The 25,088-nt window shown below is 37.5% G+C and overlaps 1 protein-coding gene and 2 long non-coding RNA genes across 10 annotated transcripts in view; 1 reads left to right on the top strand and 2 right to left on the bottom strand.

Annotated features, from left to right (window-relative positions):
• The first annotated feature begins 88 nt into the window (after window positions 1-88).
• Window positions 89-11,277, top strand: LOC110828698 (baculoviral IAP repeat containing deterin). 4 transcript variants are annotated; one of them, XM_087341738.1, is made up of 7 exons: window positions 89-217; window positions 2,106-2,207; window positions 2,312-2,421; window positions 2,998-3,115; window positions 3,548-3,598; window positions 6,129-6,275; window positions 9,510-11,277. In XM_087341738.1, the coding sequence occupies exons 2-7, from the start codon at window positions 2,106-2,108 to the stop codon at window positions 9,537-9,539; spliced, it is 558 nt and encodes a 185-aa protein (XP_087197864.1). In that variant the 5' UTR covers window positions 89-217; the 3' UTR covers window positions 9,540-11,277. The 4 variants fall into 4 exon arrangements, with proteins under 4 accessions (XP_087197864.1, XP_087197865.1, XP_021917764.2 ...); XM_087341739.1 differs by lacking the exon at window positions 89-217 and adding an exon at window positions 1,531-1,669; XM_022062072.2 differs by lacking the exon at window positions 89-217 and adding an exon at window positions 1,753-2,022.
• Window positions 11,278-11,466: 189 nt separating this feature from the next.
• LOC147870895 (uncharacterized) lies at window positions 11,467-15,881 on the bottom strand. 2 transcript variants are annotated; one of them, XR_015533085.1, is made up of 3 exons: window positions 15,570-15,668; window positions 12,464-13,282; window positions 11,467-11,847 (listed from the first exon to the last, which is right to left on the bottom strand). It is a non-coding gene; the product is annotated as an uncharacterized LOC147870895 (long non-coding RNA). The 2 variants fall into 2 exon arrangements; XR_015533084.1 differs by lacking the exon at window positions 11,467-11,847 and having other exon boundaries at window positions 11,969-13,282; window positions 15,570-15,881.
• Window positions 15,882-18,624: 2,743 nt separating this feature from the next.
• Window positions 18,625-25,088, bottom strand: part of LOC147870877 (uncharacterized) — a 321,359-nt gene continuing 314,895 nt past the window's right edge. For 2 of the 4 annotated variants that reach the window (XR_015533075.1, XR_015533074.1), the window contains exons 3-5: window positions 22,182-22,402; window positions 20,467-20,706; window positions 18,625-20,074 (exon numbers count right to left, since the gene is read on the bottom strand). This is a non-coding gene — a long non-coding RNA (uncharacterized LOC147870877). Of the gene's footprint in view, window positions 20,075-20,466; window positions 20,707-22,181; window positions 22,403-22,713; window positions 22,845-23,802; window positions 24,030-24,240; window positions 24,364-25,088 lie in introns of those variants that run through there. The other 2 variants (XR_015533073.1, XR_015533072.1) reach the window with 2 other exon arrangements.

Genomic DNA, 25,088 nt, shown 5'->3' with positions numbered 1-25,088 from the left:
TGTAATATGAGGTTAGTTGGATCAAGTATGTAAGACATAACACACAGACCATAAAGATTAATAGCTTGTATTATGCTGACAGGTGCGGGCAACATTGAAGTACATCCAAGACCATCCATTCCCAGATCTGACAGTGTTCTGTGATAAGTGGCCACTCCACTACTGGAGGGATGAAAACAGTGGAACGTGGGTTCCGATACAATATCGAAACACTAGTGTAAGAAACTGGACAAATTATCACTTCTTTTAACTTTGTTCCTGTAATGCAAGAAAATATATGAACATAACCTTATTTGTAAGTTAAAGTTCTGTAGATCAGACTTTCAGATATCTTCCGCTTCTTTGTTCGCTTCAGTCTCCAGGATGGTATGAAAGGTAATTTCTCTCTTTAAATATTTATTTTAAAAGAGGATGGGTTGGTTTGTTTCACTGCCACCAAGACTAAGGATGCCGCCACCATACGCTTCCTGGACAAATATTTTAAAGGAAGCATTGCCTCATGATATCATTAAGACGGAGTTAATGAACAAACACAATTAAATCTCTTTTCTTTAGAATGGTTCGCCCAGCCGCAAACAAACCATGACGAAGGAACTTGTAATGTTGATGAGGGGGTTCGAGGTGTACAGTCTGAGCAGAATAAAGAAGCAACAGGGGAATGACTAGTTATATTTTAAAAGAATTTGCAACTTGGGACCACTTTCTTAATTAAAGAAATATCAATTATACACCTGAATTCATTATGTTGTTGATGATGGTATCATTGATTGGTAATTACCACACAACACTTCTTCTTTTTCAATATTCCACACAATGATGTTACTGTCATCAAGACCACCCAAAGATATCAGACATTCACTGTCACAGGGAAAGGCAACTGACTCCACATGAACCTTGTGGATGTCATATTTAGATACAAGCTGACTAGTCTCAAAGCTCCACAGGATGACAGGTGCCAGACCAATGAGTAGCAAAGAGTGAAAATGGAGGAAAATCAGCACCACATGAACTTGAAGGTGGACATCAACGTTCTTAGGTCCTGAAGATTGAGGTAGCATGTTCCTCTGAAACACTGGTATCCACCCACAAGTTCACGTGGCATTACAAGACATGAGGTGTAAAGTGTTAAGAGAAGGCACAAACATGCAACACATTTTATTTTTCAGTACATTCTGCTTCTTACGCTGGCCACACAGGTCTCATTCATAAGCAGTAAAGTGTTAATACTCTCCCTTAAACAATTCTCTCATCTCTCATACAAAATTCCCCCACTTTCTATGGGTTTCCTCAGTTACAGTAATTACTTTACTGAAAAAACCCTTTTATAGAAATTAGATCTAAATCATTAACGTCTTCGTCAACCATAATTCCTTAATATTTAAATATTCGGCAACAAATTAAATTTGTCTGCAATATAATAAAACAATCAGTTGGGAAATAAAGTAATTATACCCCACAGTTATACATATATAAACAATTTCAAACATCTTTTGCAGCCATAGCAACGGAACAGTTGAATTCACGAACTATTTCAATGACGCCAATTCATGAAATCTAAATAGGGAGGATTGTTTTAATCAGTGCCTAAGTAGATGATTCATAGCTATTACTACGTTATAACAGCAGAATTACACATAAGTGTCCCCTCTTAACCATACCATTTTCAAGGGTAAAGCGCTTTTCTTATTTTACATATATCTTTGAAAATAATCTCACACGCTTGTGTTGCGATGTTGGTAATAATGTGTACCGGGAGAGTTGTTTTGTTTTAACTTAACCGAAACTCAGCGGATACATAAACCTATTACTTACTGATTCTCAATTGTGTTATAACTTCAATACCGACGTATATATCACTATAATAATGGTGGAGTGTTATTTAAAATTCTCAGTGCCAGAGGCTTACAAGATACCTCCGACAAGAAAATTATAACCTATATGGTAGCTTCCGTAACGTCATTGGATTTCCAAAACGAACAAGAAATTAATAGGGCAATTGAAACTATTCATATAACGAACATGGTCAGTTAATGCTCCTGTAAGTAATTCTGGCTTGTTCTTAATATAAAATCCACGTTTTCCTTTTCCTTCATATAATGTTACAGATGGAGGTGCCTGACTTGGCGACATACATGCTTGAAGATGAACGCCTGGGAACGTTCAAAAGTTGGCCATTTAACGAAGATACTTCATGCAATGCCCGGAAGGTACAATATAAATATATTTCGTTGTAAACATATAAATTCCGGCCTGAATAAATATACAAACAAGTGTAGCAATGATTTGGAGGTGTGCTATTGCCTGCTTTTAGATGGCTGAGGCAGGTTATATTTTCTGCGGCTCGAAGGATGAACCTGACCTAGTTCAATGTCAAGTGTGCCTAAAGAAGCTGGATGGCTGGAAACAAGATGATGATCCCTGGTATGTGGAATTTTATTTTGAAAACTTGGTGAAAAGGGAATGCTGGTGATGTTTCAGAACATTTGTTATGGTACAGCTGGATGCCAGTTTTTTGTTTTCATGTTGTTGCACAAACAAATACTTTTAAAAATCAGAAGATCACAAAATGTACATTTTTAATTAAATCAGTTCAGTTCAGTGGCAGCCATAGGCCGCAACATCAGTTCATGACCACTTTGAGGGAGAGGGAGACTCCAGTTGGAGTATGGCACTGCCACTGCCCAACTCTAACTTTTTCTGCAAATGTCTGGCAGTTGTTTCCTTCTTGAGTTGAATTGTCTCAACCAAAGTACTAATATCACTTAAGCCACTTGCCCTTCCATGTTTTGGTGACATTGAAGACAGCCGTAAGAATGTAGTCAGCAACAGCTATACTAGTAGAACTGTCATTCTCTTATCTGATACCCTTCATAAGTGAAACAGGATCTCAGAAAAGAATGAAGCCATATTTAAAGTATGGATTTTATGGCAAAAATTTAAGTTAAAATAGGTATAATTCACAATGCAATATTTCCTAACGTTTCTTGCTCTTTCTAGGAATGAACACAAGACACATTCTTCCTCTTGCTTGTTTGTCAAGATTGGGAAGAAAGATGCTGACTTGACAGTATATAATCATTTTGATTTGTCCCTTGAAAGGACCAAAAATATTATGGTTTGTATACTTTGTTTATTACCTGCATGGCAAATTTGAAGCAGTTGCAAAGTTGAACTGTTTTACAGACTGCAATCAAGTGTATGTACTTTTTATCACATGCAAGGAATTCAGCACCAGAGCATGAATTTCTGCTGCTAACAGAGTCTGGCGGCAAGTACATCTATAACTTTGGTCTAAATGTTAAAAGAGAATAAGCAAATTCTTTGTAGTGTTCATTGGGACTGTGAAATGCTTATACCTTATATAAACAACTGCAGTGTGTCAATGTGAGGTCTGTGAAGTTTAAGTCTGTATAAATGTACGAGCAGACTGCAGAAAGTAAATTAAATGATGTAAGCAAAACAAAGTAGGTAAATAATTTTGTAGTGTTCATTGGGACTGTGAAGTGCTTCTGTTTTTGACTAAGCAGTTTATAATCTGTTCTTTCAGAAAGCAGAGCATGCTGAGCAGCGAGCTGCCTTCATAGAAAAGGCTAAAGAAGTGAGGAGGAAGATAATTAAGTTACATGAATCAAAAAAGTAAAATTACGAGTCACAAGAGACAGATTTACAAAGGTTGAAATTCGGTAAACACGGGAAAGTAACTATTCTCTGTGCTTGAAATGAAATTTATTGCACCTGCCCTTACTTAAATCATTTACACATAACAAAATACTGTACAATTTTCTCTCTCTCTGTCACTTTTGTTTAAGTCAAACGTGCTGCTGACAGATCGGATATTCTGGCTTTATAACCGTGATCTAGCGTCATCAGTTTTTGTTGTATGTTGTCTGAATAAATACATGAACTTACACTGGAGGGGCCCAGTTCATATTAACGGGTCAGTTTTGAAATAAGTAGAGAAATTTTGAAGCACCTATGATCATGAATGATGGCAAAGCGTGCTGAAGTTATTCAACTTCTTTTTTTGAGAACGTTATCATCAGTTTGTAGGCCAAGAAATTTTGTCGTTCTGCTCGTTCAGTTGCTTTACATTTCTAGTAAGAGACGCTCCAGAAATACACAGTTAAAGCATGCCTAATAAGAGTATGATAATTATGCGGATTAAACATTTCTAGAGAAACAATACCAAGATAGATGTTAATGCCTGTTCTATCAGCAAATCATACAACAAGAATTGTTAAATGGTTTGCCTGAATAGAAGGTGAAATGTGCAGAATAATATATTATTTTTGAAAATGTTCCAAATATTTGGCATGAGAGTAAATTGATTTGCTAGTGAAAATTGTGTCTGAGTTGCATGTAAAAGGGCTAATAATAAATTAAATAATTTAATTTGTAAATTCTAAGTAATAATAACTCAGAGTAACTTAGTTAAGAAATTATTTGTGATACTTTCATTGCAATAATACTTCTTAGATAATGATAAAATTTGACTGTGAATCATGAACATAACCTGAGAAATTCCAGAAGCAGAGTACAAGTTTTTCTAACGATTTTTATAACTACCAAAATGTTGAAACATTCTCTGCATTGTTTAAATTATGTGTCTAGTCAGTCACTTTGTGTCATTTTATAATTTAAAATATTGGAAAAAATACTGTGATACCAATATTACGTGTTCCAACCTTAAACAAATGGCATTTTTAAGAAAGTTTCTTGTCCAGAAGTGGCCCATTAGACCTAACACAGTAAGTTTGTGGATGTCTGTTGTGCTTGGAACTGTGATTCCAGGAAATTTATGATATAATTTTCTCTGGCACTTATTAGTTGAACCAAGTTCATACTGAAGAATATGTTCAAAAGAAAATTGAATCATATAAGCACATAACATTTTATGTTAGAAACAGTTGCACGGCTGTGTGAATAATTTTAGTGGTAGTTGCTGTTAGTCCTTGGCAATGACTTGCAGTTACTGCAAGGAGCATTGGAAACAGTGCATATTCATAAATTGACATGTTTATTGATCACCCTTGTGTTTTTAATCCTCATCTTCTCTCACCAATTTATATTTGAAATGTTAGTCTACTATATTTGCTGTCGTGTTTCCGTATTGGTCTGAAGTGTAAGAACATTTTGTCCAGTTTTGCTTCTTAAGGTCATCTTAACAAATGTTTAGGTCAGTTTCTTTATAAACAGAATGAATTTGTTGAAATTTCTTTCGAGGCTCATAAATTTTATTTGTTATGTATAATAGATTACAGTTTTACATGAAAGTCTGCAGTTTTAAGTGGGATTTGTATTTCAGCAATCCTTTTTTACGTAAAACTGCTACCCATATTTCTAAGAAGAAAGGTTTTATGTACATATGCTTACTGGTTGTCCCATAAGTTCAACACCACAGGAGAGCTATGTTATTTGGCTGAATATGGAAAATGTAAAGACGAAGAATTGTCGTAAATCTTGTGTTTCCAATCTGAAATGCTGCAATTTTTTACCTAGGGCGAGCCGTTACTGTGCTACACTCTGCATTATCGATAGTAGAAAGTTATGACAGTGTTGCCACATTGACATGACAGCGAAAGGGGAATGTCTTCCCAGAGTAGGGAAATGCTGTAGTGAAGGAGACATGGATATTACAGGAAATACAAATGAATGAACTCAGTGGTGAAGTGTCATGTCAGTGTAGCAACATTTCCGTAACTTTATTATTGATGATATAAAGAGTGTTGCACCATAATGGCTTGTCATTGGTAAAAGATGCCAACACTTAAAATTGAAAACACATTATTTGCAACAACATTGTCATTATTTTTATTATTATTATTTATAGTTCTCCTATGGCCAAAGACTTATGGACACACTGTATTGAATCACAGTTCTTACAGACTGTTCTAGAGAAGTGTTGAGTGACAAGAGTGGGCATTAGTAAGAGTGTAATAGTGTGGAATGTGTTTAAAATAAAATTTCCATTAGTTTTTAGATATCGAAGGTTTGTTTTATATTATTTTATATCTGTGGAACAAAGCTCAGTAGAATCAATAGTTTCAGAGTTTTAATATTTGTTTTATAGGGGGACAATTCTTCCTCTAATGTTGTTGTTTGAGAAATATTTACTTGTTTTCCTTTAGAGTAAACAATTGCTGCAGTATGTTAGAAGTTCACAAACGTTTCACACGTCCTTGCTGCCTTATCGTCAGGGCGATCGCAATAGTAAAGTTCTACCAGACTACACGGCGATACAACACAGAAGACAGTTATCTTCTTACATCTTACTGGTATGTTGAACATAGTCTGAAGTACATTTGTTGTTCACTGATAAAAGCTGAACATAATGTCACTTACCAGCTCCAGGCAAGAACTGTCACTGCATGTAAGTTTTTATTGTTTTATGGAGTGATGCTTGACTCGTATCGGGAAATCCACGAAGTTTTTGGCGGTGAGTCACGCAGTTCCAACCTGGAGCCGGGAAGTGACACGTACGTTCAGATTTATCAATAAACGCGCTTTACAAAATGGATAACGACTTGACTATGCTGACGTCTTCGTATCATTCTCCCCCTCCCCGACTAATAACAGACAAAGCCCAACACCATTCTGAAATAAGAATCAACAATTTTCACTATTTCATCACAGACCAGAATATTTCCTTATCACTTTGTCGTCAAACATTTGTAGTTTACGTTAAAAACCTCGGGACAGGAGACAACAGGCAAAGCGATTGGTTAAATTATTTTTAACGTAGGCCGTATGTATTTCGAAAAGCAGGTAAGTCAATGATAATTTTGACCCAATTCTGAGTTCAAACGGATCTTATTTTCGAGTGTTTTATTTACCCTTACAAACACGCACAAAACAAAAAAAGAATATTTTTTTTGTACAGTACAGTCTAATTATGCCCCTCCATTCCCACTACGACAGACAGGGGAAGCAAATTAAGCTTAATTTTTTCTCCTGTAGGTTCATAAAAAACAAGATGTCAGTTTTAGGTTGGCATATAAATTTAACTGCTGTCTTTGAAATTTGAATGTTCACATTTGGGCTGAGATGAAAATAAATTGTTTACCGCTACTCCAATGTTCTAAGAAATGTAAAAAGCTTCTGGATAATTAGCACTGGAATTGAATGTGCCAAGAACGCAGGACCATGACACAAATGAAACATCGTTCTAACCGGCTGGACATTCATTAAAACAGAAATTCACAACCCGAGGCCCGCCGATATATCTTGCTCTCATCGTCATACTTTGTTGATGTCATCAGTATATGACAGGAAAAGCTGAATGAGGGACTTCTAGTCAATACCTAGAACGCGTCTTAATGATAAGCATTGGAGAAATGCACTGGAAAATCGCAACAGAAATTAAAACTTAAAAGTTGATTTTTGTTTGAAAAAACTTTAGTAGCCCCAATTTAGTACAAATTTCACGTTTCCATATCCCCGCAGCCTGAGAATTGATAAGAGGGGACCAAATATGATCCCAGGCCTGAGACCCTCATCTCATAATATTTAGTCTTTGTCTTAGAATAATAGTGGTTTCAAACTCCTGTACTATAGGAATTTAATACTAGGTAAATGGTTTAACAGTAAGCAACTTCAAAATATGGCCAGCACAACAACCCAGAAGACAGAAATCTTCAGCCTCTCCACTGTGAAAACCTCAAATCTTACATCAAATTTTTTACATTCTCCTGATCCTGTTCAGACTAATCTTTAGTGACTGATGTACCTCTTTCTACTGAACCCAGCTAAGTAGACTCTCCCCACTTTTTTACGTAGGGATGGAATGTGCAGTTTCTGAAATTGTGTGTTCTGTTCAGATTAATAGGTGACGTACAAGTTTCAGAAACTCAGTACGACAGGAGAGAGTTAGGGGTGAATTAACTGTTTAACTGAAGAGTTACACTGAGTTCTGGCACGATACACAATATTTTATACGAGAAGGAAGTTTCAGCACTGGGTTCTCAAGTGCAGAGAAGAACCATTTAGAACCTTCTATTTGTACTTCATAAATTCATGGATTTGCTGAGAGCGATGTAAGTGAATTACTTTCATGAACTTAACTATTTGCGTTATCTCATGTACTGTGCTTTGTCGAGGGATACAAAACCAGAGATTCTGTATGACTGTCACTGTTTTCTGCATTTCACGAAATGGGAGAACTAACAATCAATATTCAAAATTTTGATAAAGTATAACTTTAAAAGTGGCTTATGGTCAGTTCGGTTACATCTTCAAAGATAATTCTTATGGTGCAGGAGCTACACGTGTATTAATACATCTATGAAGTTCGTGCGATTCCGTAAAAGTCTTCAGTTGGCAAAATAAAATATCCATATTATGTGATACATGCCATTACGATTGTAGAACAAAAGCATTTATTTCTAAAGACTTTGCCATATATTGACCAGTGGGACACAACTTGGGTTATGTTTTCTGAAAACCTTTTCCCAAACCTTTTCTACAAAGTGCTAGGCCAGTTTCAGGTTTAACGATGCCTATGAATCCCATGTTTCCATTCCTGATGGAAGTTTATTTCAAAATGGCTGTCTCTTCGCGTGTTTGACCACGCAGTCTCCTGAAATCTGTTGACGGAGTGAGTAAGGAGCTCCAAAAACTTCCCAGAAGGGAAATTTCTTCATACTTGTTTGTGCAAGAGCCAGAAATCCCACGGAAATTCATTTAATTTTTGGTTTGTGTCTGTCTTACGTGTAGCAGAACCTCTCCGGATATATTTTTGTTGGGACAAAATATTTTTTGGAAATATTTTGCTAAAAGAGGGAAATATTGTTATGGGCGCGTGTCTCAAACAAGAAGCGCTTATCTCTCCAAAGAAAGCTTGTGATTAAATTTATTTTTCTGACCTAAGCTAATGGCTTAATGAAATGTACCAAACGTCGCTAGCCAGAACACAACTCATTTGACAGCCTTTTAAAATAGTCATAACTTCTCCCTCCACTTTGATGTGATAAAATGTTTTACGTTATAATAGCGCGTTGGCCGGTGTTCTACGTGCATGAGTGAAAGAAAGATCACGTGGGAACTGTTCTCAAATATGGTGAGGCAATCGTGCGTCGTCAGACAGAACACTAAATAATAATAATAATAATAATAATAATCGTGCATTGAATTCCGATTGGGGGAATTTCTGTTAAGGTTGTCAGGAAACAAATTAGAAGCAACGACATTTCGGTGGAAGCTGTGTCCTTAGCTTCAAGCAGTTTCCCATTCTACACAAAGACATTGATATTTTTAGGTCAACACATTTTACGACTCACAAAGATATTTTTTAAGAAAATTGTTAAATTTTACATAAATGCACTGACATTCAAATTACATTTCTATTACATTTGTATTAAAAAATTATTATGGTAGAAGAGGCTTCCTTCGTGAGTTACATCATCTCATGTTTTCTGTACCTGTCAGTGAAATGTGATAAAATTTGTCTTGAGTGTAGTAAATACTGATGGACGATGAAAGATTATTTTCACTTTTAATATTTCAAATTGCAGGTACCAGGCGGCAGACTTGAATGTTTATAGATACGGAATTTCGACTTGTGTCATCGAGAACCTACCGAATGCAAGCGATTACGCCTACAAGCACAGAGACAAGAGAATCGTAAAGAAAAGGAGGAGAAAAGTAAAATAAATGTTAGATTGGGAAAATCAGCAGTTTGCAGTTGATTACAACCACGACGAACACATTAATTTTAATTACTTTCCTTGCGAAAATTATGTAGAAAACTAGGAATTGATGTAGGAGCTACATAAAGAAATATTGTTTGCAGGGAAGAAGGGAAATTTATTTCTTCTCGTTATTTTCTGTTCAAGAAGTCTTATTAAAATTAATTATTTTACAGACGTCTAATTTTATCTAAAATATTACCATCCATCAATACACAACAGTTTCACCTTACGTATTGTATTAAATGAATCCACTTGTGGCGACATGTTTCGAGTTACGAAACCGTCTTCATGGTATTAGGGGAAGATTCATGAACATCGTTTATAAAAACGTCATTATTAAGGCAACACACTGAGAATTTTGTATCAATTTCTGATCTACGTGTGATATTTAAAAAAAAGTTGCAAATGTACGTTTGGCTGAGTTGCCCCGACATACCGCGTAATTGTGCCATGTGCCTGAGGAAGAACCAACCTTTACAAATGCCGTGAAGAAACAGACGATGCTTCCAGTTAACAGATTATTTATTTATTCACGGTATTTTGTACGGTACTTTTAAGTATTTTAATGAATAAATACATAATATTACCACAAAATACACAAAACTAGGAACTCGAATTTAGTTAAGATACATACAGAGTAATGGAAACATCTGACAGCCCTAATCAAACGGGGAACTCAGAGCATGTTTCCGAGGTAGAATCAAATACAGAATCAGCTTAACAGATCATAAGCCGGGCATGAAAGAAGACTTTACGCCTTATAACTGCGTGGTACCTGGACAATACAGCACTAGAGAGTGTCATTAACCAAGACGTGGTTAACACAACACATCATTTATTCCCGCCCGAGACATTTTGTTAAAAGACTGCAGATTAATATCGAATTTAGACAATCGAAATCCTGGTGTTCTTGGACAGTGACTTCAGAAGAAATTAAGGCCCTTAGAATATTTGAAAGAAGGAAGATTAGAAAAATCCGTGGTCCCATAAGAGATGGAGAAACCTGGAAAAAAACTCATAAGGAGATAGAGGATATCATATATTGTGAAATTTATAAAACCTCTGACAGATGACGTGGACATAAAGGAAGAAGGAATTTGCGATAGACCACGTAAGAGATGTAGAGATGAGGCTGAAGAGGATTCGAAAATCGTGGGAATACGAAATTGGTAAAAAGTGGCTAAGGACCACCAAGAATGTAGGGAAAATGCACTGAAATCCAAGGTCCTCAACGACCCTAGGGCTTGAATCGAATAAGAATGTTGTCGAATGTTCTTATCAGATTACTCTTATATATTAGAACGAAGGTATTGTTTTTTATATACCTTCGTTCTAATATATAAGAGTAATCTGATAAGAACATTTCAATAAATTGCATAACATTGGAAATGATTGTAATTCGAGTTTTAAATTTTACCAATCTAATTTATACCTGAGGACGGTTAAATATAACCGAAACATGTCGTAAGAGACGTTCCAATTTGTAAATCGATCATTCGATGCGGAACGTGAAGTGATATTTTAAATATTTTATATTTTATTATCTTATTAAAATTGTGATTTGACGGAAAATATTAAAATATTAACCTAAGTCACAATATGACTCAAATATACTACCTTACATTGTAAAACAAAGATTTTAAGCCTTGATTTGTACATATATAACAGCTTTAACGAAATATTCTGAATATTAGACTTCTCATGCTAAAGAGAGTGTATTTCGCTTTTATAAATAACAATAACTTTTTAAACAAGGAGTATACACATTTCTTTTAAATTTAAGTAAATAATGCTATGAGATAAAGTCACATGTGAGACACTGCTAGTCGCTGAGTTGGTCGGGAGCATCCTGCATGCCGTGAGACATGAAGACACATTTTATTTTTATAAGAGCTGGTCAATGAACTCTGTCCAGTCTAATTCACACCTGATTAATGTTTCGAACGAAGCCTTCTCATTGGAGGCGAACTAGTGAATATTCTGATTAATAAGTGATTATTTATTTAACAACGCCGGACTTTGCTTCTATAGCCTGGGAAAAACCACGAAGAGATTCGTCATATTAGCAGGTCTCAGGGCAGAGGAAAGCCGCTAATGAATATTTGCTTATACATTCGGCTTTTGCTGTGTGTAAGCGAGCCATTTTTACTTCACTTAATTACTGGAAGGAAAAAAAGAAAATTAAGTTCACTAGAAAATAATTTGCAGGCGTGCCCTGATAACTAACCTCGATTATTTAAATACGCGTCAATACAACACGTTTCGAAATAAAAGTTCACAACCATGTGTTACGTGTTTATTAATTAAACGACATGAAATACAGTCTTAATATACCTACATATATTTAATTGACGTTAGAGAAATAACGTATTCAAATGGCCAATATTGTTTTCTATTTCTAGTGCTTCGTCGAACAGAATGAAAGTTCCCAGACAAAACTGAATTTAATTTCTTTAGAGATGGGGGAGGAATGTAGAAAATTTCAGCTTCTTCATTACGTCACTTCAGACCTTTTTCCTCCCAACCATATTAAAAACAACTTTTAAACTGTCCTAGTTTCTTATGATTTTCACATCTTGAATATGCACAAATTTTATCTCGAAGTGCCTTCTCCGCTAGCGAAGGTTGGCGATCACATCACTTAACTTTCCACGATCCCCTGCTTGATGGATCAGCCGCACTTTGGATCCCGGTTCTTCCGTAACTCGGGGCCATGATTAATGTGAAGTAGATGTGATTTTCCTCGGGAATTGTAGTGCGTTGGTTTAAATACTTACCTTATGCACCGCAGTACTGTAGTCGCTTCGAATTCATTATTCCCTCCTACAGTATTCCAGTCAGAATCCGGGCTGAAGACTCATCTTCATCGCCTTCTCCTGGTACTAGTGATTACTTCTACATTTCACCAGGAATGTTTATTGACTTCCCAGTCTACATCCGTAGTGTTTTGTAACAAGAGAAAGTATTAATCATTAACCTTGAGTGCATTTGTACTGAATCTACCCGAAACTTAAAGCCACGCTGCCGTCTTCATTACTTCGCAAGTGGCCAGCTTCGGTGGTCGGTGTGTGGATCTGTTGGCGTTCTTGCATTGAAACTCTCCTTCCTTTGTCCTTGTATCACGTGATTAAAACAAATGATTCCATTACTGAGAGCATAAAATAATGTATCCGTTTAATGCCAGACAAGGGTCAGAGAAATACACTGGCCAATGACTTCAACTCTGACTCTCACCTTCACGTGGTCCATCCTGTTAAGCTGAGTAACTCACTTGAAGATTTGGTGAAAACCCCAGATAACAAACGAGAGTAAGGGGTTTACTGAGGTGCCTCGGATAATCTGAAAAGCAGCTTAGTTCGCCATGTGTTAATAGTGCAGGTTAATTCCTCAGGACCGCGACGAAACATTGGCGTCAACGTCCACGTCCCTAGTTAGTTGGGACATTGCATCTGATGTTGGACAGCGGCGGGATCAGTATCGAGCCAGGGCGAAAGGCGACTGACTCCTTTTCCGACCTGGTGTCGATAAGTTGAAGACACGGCCCGTATGGCTTGGTTCCAACACCGCGGGGCAGAAGAGAGAGTGGCCTCACTGCACTATGGACCACATGATCACCAAAACGAGATTAAAAGCCGATGAGGATTTTGTTTTGTCGAGCGACCCGACCGACGATGCTTTAAGTGAGACGCACTGGAGGAATTATGGTCATTTTAAATCTGATAATCATTGGGTTTATTTCTCAGGCAAAGCTGAAATCAGCCGCAACGGAGTCGCTATTGTGATGAGGCAGTAATTTCCTCGTCATGCCAGAATTTAATTGTGACCTTCGAGCAACAGAATGGTGTTTGACGTTCATCGTCTATATTCGGTGATTTCAACTTTGAAACTTTTCTGGGGGGAGGGGGAAAATGCCGTGACGCCGCCTCTGGACACGCCGAAATAAGGCACTACCTCTTATGCAACCCTTTTATGACTCCCTGTGTTTAAGTTTCAAACGAGCGTCGCTGTTAAGAGGACATAAATCACGCTTCTTTTTGGAGGACGTGTCCTGGACCGCAGACCGGCTCTCCTGATTCAGACTACCGGGGGTTATACCCTTACAGACTTCCGAAATGTCAGCGAGGGCTTCAGTTCACACTACAAAAACGCGCGTTTACATGTGATCATATTCGTTATAACAGGAACGGATTTGTTGTTCAGGAATTTACATCGAAACTTGTTCTTAGTAAGCTGTCCAACCCATAATTTTATGTTTTTCATGGAACTGTTTCATAAAAGGACCGCGTTTGAAGAAATGGGTTTTTAAAATTAAATTTGCTGTTATAAATGTCTGGCGAATTCAGTTTTGGTCAATTACGGACACATACAGTCTACTTTACGAAACACTCACGACGAACTTTCTGTAAATTTTTACACGACATGAAACGTCAACAATTTTCAATTCAGACATTTTTTTAGTTATCTAAAGTGTTTGAAGAAATATCACGTGTCCAGGTGTAAGATAGCCTAAGATTTTAAGGAACTTGTAATTTTATTTATTCATAACATAAAAAGGATGCTCTTGAGTAAAATTCAAAGCATTGCCGCTGTTGTAAACTGCCCTATCACCATTAAACCAGGTGTCAAAATGGCTATTAGTCTCACACTAACTTGTATTTGTAAATTAACTCTGTTCAAATGTAATTTAATTTCATTACTCTCTTATCTGCATTCACTTCTCGCTTTATCGATGGTCTGACACGCGGTAAAATATAACCCTATTAATAACTCTTCATAATCTGATGCAGTGATTAAGATGATTTTTGTTGGGCCCAAAATGGAAGATTCCTCCGAAATGAAAATGGGACACGGTCGTCAACAACAGAGCTAATGGAGGTTATTCTGCAAAACAACCTGTTAATTAACAGCACACCAATCCGTATAAATAGGCAATGTTCCAGTCGAATGTAAGCCGAGGAATGTTGAAACCACATAATTTATTTCAGGAATATATATATATATATATATATATATATATATATATATATTTATTGATCTTACCAACCAAAATAAGAATTTTGGTATCTCCATTATTCAGTTATAAAACACTTTCTTTTCTTGAATACTTTAGTTTTACAAGATTTTGAATGGACCAGAGGAACGCGCTCCTTTCGGAGCGCATTCTCTAATCTGATATTTCACTTCTTTACCACGCTGTTCTTGGTAAGTCAACTTTCTACGACCAACTCCACCCTTGCAAATGTTCGTCTTTTTTTCCCCTTCTGTTCTTGTTAAATAAGTTTTTCTACGTTATAGCTTCGCTCCCTGGTAATCACTTGACTCATTTCAGGGGTGTTAATGGCATGTAACTCCCGACAACTAGAAGCTTCCTTTATCGCTGAATATAATACTTTATTTATACACAATTTAATTATTTAAGAATAAATAAAGATGTGCAGATGATAAAACTTGGCTTTAGCCACAAGACGATGATCTCAGACTTGTATTGGGTTTGCGGGCGGCTACCTCGAAAGTTTGTTGAAGAGTTCCCCCTCAACCTATTTAATGCGTAAGGTCCAGCAACATTATCTGCTGAGTGACAATGAACCACAGAGTCTAAACTAACTTTCTACATATTTCCGCCATAAATGTTGAAGTATGACACTTGGAATTACAACCAATTCACGACAGTTTATTGTCCTGGTGTAAAATCACAAGACTCATGTGAACCGAAGGTCCTCGGATGTCTTTGTCGTAAACAGTTAGGTATATGCCATGAACTAGAAGTAAACATCCCAGTATTACCCTCGAAACACAACAACAAGTTAGAATTTTGAAACGAAAAGTAAAAAGAAATTCAGCCTAATAAAATAATAAAAGAACTAAATGGTAGGATCAAATTACCTCAGCAGAAGATGTAATTTGGACCGTTACAGACTTCCACACGAAGCTCAACTTCTGATCCACATCCTTACACTGCTCACACACAGGGCGTTATTTGTTTACTCGGCATTGTTGTGTTCCACAACAATGCCGAGTAAACAAATAACGCTTCACAACAAAGAAATCAAAAACTATCAAGCCAGTCGCATTATCACTGCTCCAGAAGCAGCACATCGCCTCCGAACAGCGACATAAAACTATTTAGGAAATGAAGGAAAGTGAAAGAAGACGTTGCCAACACCAAAAAGGTAATCTGATACTAATAATAATATTCAACCAAAAAGAAACTAAAGTAACCCCCCGAAGGGGGTTACTTTAGTGCCTTACTCAAGATTTTAAAACACAGTTGAACAACCCTCCCCAAAACGTGGGTTGTTCAAGTGTTTAACACCCATTCGGGGGACTTAGTTTAGAGTCTTACTCAAGATTTTAAAACGTCTGACTGACCTAGAAAAGTTGTCCTCTGTACTACGACGTAAAAACTACATCAGACATATTTAAGAAATAAAGAAAAGTGAAGGAAGTCTTACATCGATAAACGTAGAAAAACGTATTCAATAAGAACAGAAGGGAAAAAAAGCAGACGAAGATTTGTAAGGGTGGGGTTGGACGTAGAAAGTTGAGTGACCAAGATCAATTGGCCTCTGAACAGCGACGTAAAGAACTACAACATCTGACATATTTAAGAAATAAAGAAAAGTGAAGGAAGAAATACATCGATAAACGTAGAAAAACGTATTCAACAAAAACAGAAGGGAAAAAATCAGACGAAGATTTGAAAGGGTGGGGTTGGACGTAGAAAGCTGACTGACCAAGAACAGTTGGCCTCTGAACAGCGACATAAAGAAGTAAAAAATCAGATTAGAGAAAGTGCTCCGAATAAGACACTAAATTAACACCCCAAAGGGGGATAGTTTAGCGTCTTACTCAAGAATTTAAAACGCAACCCATTCGGGGGGTTAGTTTAGTTTCTTACTCAGGGGTTAAAACACTTGAATGAGACACTAAACTAACCCCCCCGAAGGGGAGTTTGTTTAGCGTGTTACTTAAGATTTCAAAAAGCAATGGTCAATTGTTTTAACCCTCAATTCAGGGCGGTTAGTTTAGTTTCTTACACAAGGTTGGTGGCGTTTTACAAACTTGACCAACTCTCCCTAGGAGCTCCGAAAGGAGCGCCCTGCTCTAGTCTGTGTACAATAGGCGGAGACAGAAGTAAGAATATATCGTTTACGCTTACGAAGAATTTTATTTCAACTTGTATTCTAGGTAATAAATGTGTGAGATACTGAAGAACGAACCCTGAAGACATGTAGGAAGCTTTATGAAACAGTTCGAGACTGTAACTTTGGTTCAAAACACGTCTCGTTGATACCGTTTTCTTCTACAAAAGTTACCTTGAAAAGACAGTTAACAATTCCGAAGAGTCTCAGAAGGTAGATTAAATTATATTCGTCTCCTTACGAACACACAACTGAAAGAACTAAGTAACTTACTAATTAACTAACTAACTAACTAGATGGCTTACGGAACCAGAAGGTTCATCGACCGAACCAACCAAAGCCCTCCACCGGACTCTGTCCTGGGCCAACAAACTCCAGTCTCCTTCAACTCCTATCTCCCATAGATCCCGCCTGACATTATCCTCCCATCTACGTCTAGGTCTCCCCAGAGGTCTCTTCCCCTCAGGCTTCCCAAATAGTGGACCCAACCAACCAGATGGCTTACAGAACCCGAAGGTTCATCGACCGAACCAACCAAAGCCCTCCACCGGACTCTGTCCTGGGCCAACAAACTCCAGTCTCCTTCAACTCCTATCTCCCATAGATCCCGCCTGACATTATCCTCCCATCTACGTCTAGGTCTCCCCAGAGGTCTCTTCCCCTCAGGCTTCCCAAATAGTGGACCCAACCAACCAGATGGCTTACGGAACCCGAAGGTTCATCACCGAATTAACCAAAGCCCTCCACCGGACCCTGTCCTGGGCCAACAAACTCCAGTCTCCTTCAACTCCTATCTCCCATAGATCCCGCCTGAGATTGTCCTCCCATCTACGTCTAGGTCTCCCCAGAGGTCTCTTCCCCTCAGGCTTCCCAAATAGTGGACCCAACCAACCAGATGGCTTATAAAACCCGAAGGTTCATCACCGAATTAACCAAAGCCCTCCACCGGACCCTGTCCTGGGCCAACAAAATCCAGTCTCCTTCAACTCCTATCTCCCATAGATCCCGCCTGAGATTTTCCTCAGTATTTTGTTTCACAAAACTCGCTTAGCTTTTGTGTTACTCCCGTTAAAAGTGTTACACAAAAGCGACTGCTTAAATTGTCATAAAAGTGACGTGGTATTAATCCTCACAGATGAGTTACATTTCCGTGCTTCTGCGTCGGGACAGAAACAATTACACGACCTGTGAACGTAGGGATTTTCGTCTACAAAATTCTGTTGCCCATGAAGTTATTCTTATTAGCGTTATTAATATTTAATCGCATTTTTATTTACTGTATTTGAGGTTAATTGATGGAAACTGAATGACGCATTGAAGCAACCCTTCTTGCCACCTCAAAGATTTTGCAATTATGGAGAAGAATCTTCATTCCAAATTAAAACAAATATATTCTGCAGAGAACTTGTGAGACCTACTGATGTTTTAATACTCCAATTTATATGATGAACTATCATTATTTATAAATTAACAATCATTCCATTTATTTAACTATTTCCATGCATAATTTATCAAATTTAACTTTAAATTCACATAATCTCTATGTATGCTTTTTAACCTATGAAAAAGCATTTTTTAAATATATATCATAATAGAAAATTTCAAAGCCTAACTCCACTAATCAAACATAAAAATGAAAACTAAAAACTAAAAGGTAGATTTCCTGTTCCACATTCTAACAAATATGCAATCTGAATATTCTTCAAACATGGCCACTCTCCAGCAATAAAACTTGGTTTCTGGAGACCACAGCCCAAAATTGGAAGAAATCTGTACAATATTTATGACAATGGAAATAAAACAATTATATCAATTATTTATTTTAATCAGTCTGATCACAATATAATTTTATTTAAAATTTATTATAATTAAGATAATAAAATATCATTCATGTTCCTTATCGATTGATCGATTTACATTTCGGAACAAACAAACAAACAAAACAATTACTTCTTTAAAACAGGGAAGGAAAACCCTGACAGAAAACCAAGGGTTGAAGGGGCTGCATAGGAATAGAGAAACCAATCCTTCTAAGGGAAAGAACCCGGAATAAAAACTTCTGGAGGACTATGGGGGTTGGACATCGGGCTAAGAACCCAATTCTGGAAGAAGCTGACACACTGAAAGGGCCGTAGTGGTAAAGAAGAAGAAGAAGGACATGTAATGAATATCGAAACTTTCATTAGGTTTGTACGTCTTCCTCCTCTGTGTGTGTGTGCGCGTTCGCGCGCGCGCTTGGGTGTGTGTGTGGCGTGTGGGGCGTCTGGGGCGTGGTGTGGGGGTGGTGTCTTGTCGTGTCGTGTGGTGTGGTGTGGTGTGGTGTGCAGTCGTATAGTGTCGTGTCGTGTGGTGTGCTGACGTGTCGCGTGGTGTGTCGTCTCGTGTGCAGTCGTCTCGTGTGGCGTCGTGTCGTGTGGCGTCGTCTCGTGTGGCGTCGTGTCGTGTGGCGTCGTCTCGTGTGGCGTCGTCTCGTGTGGCGTCGTGTGGCGTCGTCTCGTGTGGCGTCGTGTCGTGTGGCGTCGTCTCGTGTGGCGTCGTCTCGTGTGGCGTCGTCTCGTGTCGTGTCGTGTCGTGTGGTGTCGGCCCACACCACAGTACACCACACGACACGACAGCACACGACGACACGACACGACGCGACACGACTGCAGAACACACCACACAACACACCAAACCACACGATACAACACGACAGGAAACCAGGCCCCACACGCCCCACGCCCCACGCCACATACACACACCCAAACGCTCGCGCGCGCACGCAGACACACACAAAGGAAGAATACATACAAACAAAATGAAAGTTTCGAATTTCTTCATTACATGTGCGCTTCTGCTCCAACCTCTTCTTCTCTAGCACTACGGCCCTTTCAGTGTGTGAGCTTCTTCCAGAATTGGGTTGGTAGTCCGATGTGCAACCCCCCCCCCGTCCTCCAGAAGTTTTTATTCCGGGTTCTTTCCCTTAGAAGGATTGGTTTCTCTATCCCTATGCAGCCCCTTCTACCCTTGGTTTTCTGTCAGGGTTTTCCTTCCCGTAGCCTTTGGGGATTCCTCCCCTACCCACAAGGCAGTGGGGGCACTGAGCTCATGTGGTATTTGATGGGTGTAGCCTGCCACCAGCTACACTCCCACGCTCTCCGGTCTTGCCGCCTCGGTCCGGGACTGCCCCTTATTCGCAGCTAACCCTCATATCACTATCCGCCACCTGTCGCCCGCCCAGTAGCTGAGGCTCGCCCTGGATTACGACTGAAATAAACAAACACGACGTTACGGATACGGATCCTACACATCTCCGTTACGCTTTTTTGCCGAATGTCCCTTCCGTGTAGACGTACGTCAAAATTCTTGCTTTATATTATGGAACTCTAAAGGTTCATTGTCGTGTTCAGATCATCCACCTACCTAAAGTCAATTGAATCTGTTAAATTTTGTGCGGTTCATGTCTCAACCATCTCATACTCCTTGAATTAATCACTCTAAAATGTTAAATTGAATCATAAGTATGAAGTTCCCCATTGAGTAAGAAACTAAACTAACCCCCCCCCAAAGGGGTGGTTAGTTTTGTGTCTTATCTAAGTGTTTTAACCCTTGAATGCGCAGTATGACTTGAATGAGTATTATTATCAGTATCAGATTACCTTGTTGGTGTCGGTACGTCTTCTCTCACTTTTCTCCATTTCTTAAATAGTTTTCTGTCGCTGTTCGGAGACGATGTGCTGCTTGTAGAGCAGTGATAATGCGATTGGCTTGGTATTTGTTTATTTATTACGTTATTTGTTTACTCGGCATTGTTGTGTTTCTATACCAACACAACAATGCAGAGTATAAACAAATATCTGTTGACATTGTTTGAAGACGTCACCTTCTGTCACCGGGATCTAAAAGACACACAATTGAAAATATATAAATCACTTTTATATTACTGTTAATTAAATTAAGCAATGAAGCTATAACACACCCATCAGTTATTTACCATCACAGTTTCTAGAGTTCACCTCAGTGAACAATACAAAACACATACGGATGTGTTCAAGGTCGTATTTTTCTGTGTTCATTGTACACGATTTTCAGATTCTGTAATACTACAGATTCAGAAATATAAGATATGAAATGTTGACAGAGGAACCACGGTTCCGGAGAATCTGACGTAAATACGTCTCTATAATGTAATGTAATGTAATAATTCTTACATAAGATAAGTACCTGTGATATTCTAAAACGTTTTTACCAGCACAAAATTATCTATTCTACGACGCACTTATTCTACAGCCGATTCACAGCTCAGCGCTTTCCGCAATAACGAAAGCGGATTGTTGACGGCAGGAATGTAACACAACAATGCCGAGTAAACAGATCACGTAACAATTAGTTTCTTAGGTAACATAACTTCATTGTTATGTTACCTGGGAAACATCAAACTTCATTGATATGTTACCTGGGAAACGTCAAACTTCATTGATATGTTACCTGGGATACGTCATCTGTTTATCAACAAATAAACAACAATGGTTACCTACATAGTTACCTTACATTACATTACATTCATCTACCACAGACCCATCTTAAGCGTAACTAATTCAAGTTAAATAAGCAATGTCTTAATCAAACTTTACTCGATTGTAAAACAGGTGTGACGTATTTACGTCAAATTATCCCGAACCATGGTTCCACTGACAACTTTTTACATGCAAAACAAATTAATTAGAATAATGGCCGGTGTCAAAAGCAGGGTATCTTGTAGAAAATTATTTCGTAAATTTAATATACTTCCACTTGCAAGTGAATTTGTACTCTGCTGTCTATCATGTGTGGTGGAAAACTTAGATAAATTTAAAATAAATACAGATGTACATAATTTAAATACAAGATGGAAACATGATCTCTATGTGCCAAATCCTAACCTTACTAAATATCAAAAAGGAGTCTACTATACAGGTATAAAGTTATTTAATAATCTTCCACCAACAGTTAAAAGTCTAAGTTATTAAATAAAGGTATTCAAGCCTGCATTGAAATATTACCTCTTCACTCACTCTTACTATTCCGTAGATGCTTTCATCTCTGCTGAAAATTTTTAAGCTTTATGTATATCTATAATCTATATGTAAAGCAAGTTTTGCATTTCTTTTTAAAATTTAAAATTCTGAGGTTTTTGTATATTAATTTGTTAAAATCTTTAGTAAAAAACTAAACTAACCCCCCCCCCAAAGGGGTGGTTAGTTTTGTGTCTTACTCAAGTCTTTTAACCCCTTCCTTTCATTGTATTTATCGCGTAAATATAATTTAAACACAGAGGCGTCAGTTTTCGTAAGCAGTTTGACTTGAATGAATATTATTATCAGTATCAGATTACCTTCTCTCACTTTCCTTCATTTCTTAAATGGTTTTCTGTCGCTGTTCGGAGACGATGTGCTGCTTCTGGAGCAGTGATAATGCGACTGGCTTGGTATTTGTTTATTTATTACGTTATTTGTTTACTCGGCATTGTTGTGTTTCTATGCCAACACAACAATGCAGAGTATAAACAAATATCTGTTGACATTGTTTGAAGACGTCACCTTCTGTCACCGGTATCTAAAATACACACAATTGAAAATATATAAATCACGTTTATATTACTGTTAATTAAATTAAGCAATGAAGCTATAACACACCCATCACAGTTTCTAGAGTTCACCTCAGTGAACAATACAAAACACGTACGGATGGGTTCAAGGTCGTATTTTTCTGTGTTCATTGTACACGATTTTCAGATTCTGTAATACTACAGATTCAGAAATATAAGATATGAAATGTTGACAGAGGAACCACGGTTCCGGAGAATCTGACGTAAATACGTCTCTATAATGTAATGTAATGTAATAATTCTTACATAAGATAAGTACCTGTGATATTCTAAAACGTTTTTACCAGCACAAAATTATCTATTCTACGACGCACTTATTCTACAGCCGATTCACAGCTCAGTTCTTTCTGCAATAACGAAAGCGGATTGTTGACGGCAGTAATGTAACACAACAATGCCGAGTAAACAGATCACGTAGCAATTAGTTTCTTAGGTAACATAACTTCATTGTTATGTTACCTGGGATACGTCATCTGTTTATCAACAAATAAACAATGGTTACCTACATAGTTACCTTACATTACATTACATTACATTCATCTACCACAGACCCATCTTAAGCGTAACTAATTCAATTTAAATAAGCAATGTCTTAATCAAACTTTACTCGATTGTAAAGCAGGTATGACGTATTTACGTCAAATTATCCGGAACCATGGTTCCACTGACAACTTTTTACATGCAAAACAAATTAATTAGAATAATGGCCGGTGTCAAAAGCAGGGTATCTTGTAGAAAATTATTTCGTAAATTTAATATACTTCCACTTGCAAGTGAATTTATACTCTGCTGTCTATCATGTGTGGTGGAAAACTTAGATAAATTTAAAAGAAATACAGATGTACATAATTTAAATACAAGATGGAAACATGATCTCTATGTGCCAAATCCTAACCTTACTAAATATCAAAAAGGAGTCTACTATACAGGTATCAAGTTGTTTAATAATCTTCCACCAACAGTTAAAAGTCTAAGTTATTATATAAAGGTATTTAAGCCTGCATTGAAAGATTACCTCTTCACTCACTCTTATTATTCCGTAGATGCTTTCGTCTCTGCTGAAAATTTTTAAGCTTTATGTATATCTATAATCTATATGTAAAGCAAGTTTTGCATTTTTTTTAAAAATTTAAAATTCTGAGGTTTTTGTATATTAATTTGTTAAAATCTTTAGTAAAAAACTAAACTAACCCCCCCCCCCAAAGGGGTGGTTAGTTTTGTGTCTTACTCAAGTCTTTTAACCCCTTTCTTTCATTGTATTTATCGCCTAAATATAATTTAAACACAGAGGCGTCAGTTTTCGTAAGCAGTTTGACTCGAATGAGTATTCTTATCAGTATCAGATTACCTTGTTGGTGTCAGTACGTCTTCTCTCACTTTCCTTCATTTCTTAAATAGTTTTAAGTCGCTGTTCGGAGACGATGTGCTGCTTGTAGAGCAGTGACAATGCGACTGGCTTGGTATTTGTTTATTTATTACGTTATTTGTTTACTCGGCATTGTTGTGTTTCTATACCAACACAACAATGCAGAGTATAAACAAATATCTGTTGACATTGTTTGAAGACGTCATTTCCTGAAGACAACGAAAATCAAAAATTTTTATAGTAGACTAGAGCAGGGCGTTCCTTTCGGAGCGCGTTCTCTAATCTGATATTCTACGTCTTTACGTCGATGTTCTTGTTCAGTCAACCTTCCACGTCTATCTCCACCCTTGCAAATATTCGTCTTAAAATCGATCATAATAGTTTTCGTAATCGTAATATATCGAATGAGTATCAGTTTACCTTGTTGAAGTTGTTGGAGTCGGTACTTCAAATACTTGATGACGTCTTCTTTCACTTTTCTGATGTTTTAAGCCAACTGTCAGTCGATAATCAAGAATGCGGTCTGCTGCTTCTGGAGCAGTGATCATGCGACTGGCTTGATAGTTTTCGATCTCTTTGTTGTGAAGCGGTATTTGTTTACTCGGCATTGTTGTGTTTCTATACCAACACAACAATGCAGAGTATAAACAAATATCTGTTGGCATTGTTGATTGACGACGTAATTTATTAACGACGACGAAATCACAAATTTTTATAGTACTAGAGCAGGGCGCTCCTTTCGGAGCTCCTACGGGGGGGTTGGTCAAGTTTGTAAAACGCAACCAACCTTGTGTAAGAAACTAAACTAACCGCCTCGAATTGACGGTTAAAACATTAGGAGGTTGGTTGCGTTTTGAAATCTTAAGTAACATGCCTAACTAACTGCCCTTCGGGGGGTTAGTTAAGTGTCTCATTCAAGTGTTCAAATGTTATGATAAATAAAGTATTTTAGAGCAAAAGTTAAAGGGACACTAAGAAAGTATTACCCCAGGACGAACACAACAGCGGTATTTAACTCCCCGTGCTGAAGGTTGTCTTTAGAGCACTTTCTAAAACACCTGTGTAGAGCGTAAAATGCGTGTCGAATATTTCAGCCACCCAAGAACACGTCCATAATTTTAACACCTTCCTCGTATTAATTATAGATTACTTTTATTAGCATCGCTTTTTTACAACGTTCCTTTATCCTTGGAATTGTCTTAAGACGTGATTTTATTTGAGAGGACATCTAAATAACAAGCAGTCCTCCTCTTTACCTGAAACGGAAA

The sequence above is a fragment of the Zootermopsis nevadensis genome, unplaced genomic scaffold (assembly GCF_977971745.1).
Source record: "Zootermopsis nevadensis isolate Lab colony 2312 unplaced genomic scaffold, Znev_1.0 Znev_ptg000085l, whole genome shotgun sequence".
In the NCBI taxonomy this organism is placed as follows: Eukaryota; Metazoa; Arthropoda; class Insecta; order Blattodea; family Termopsidae; genus Zootermopsis; species Zootermopsis nevadensis.
Note: the sequence above shows the minus strand (reverse complement) of the source record. Positions and strands in the feature narration are given on the sequence as shown.

Excerpts from the sequence above, each read along its gene's own strand:
- LOC110828698 (XM_022062072.2), top strand. The coding sequence starts at position 1,939 with ATGGTAGCTTCCGTAACGTCATTGGATTTCCAAAACGAACAAGAAATT. Across the intron at positions 2,422-2,997 it reads AAACAAGATGATGATCCCTG|GAATGAACACAAGACACATT; the intron begins GTATGTGGAATT and ends TGCTCTTTCTAG. Across the intron at positions 6,276-9,509 it reads TATCTTCTTACATCTTACTG|GTACCAGGCGGCAGACTTGA; the intron begins GTATGTTGAACA and ends TTCAAATTGCAG.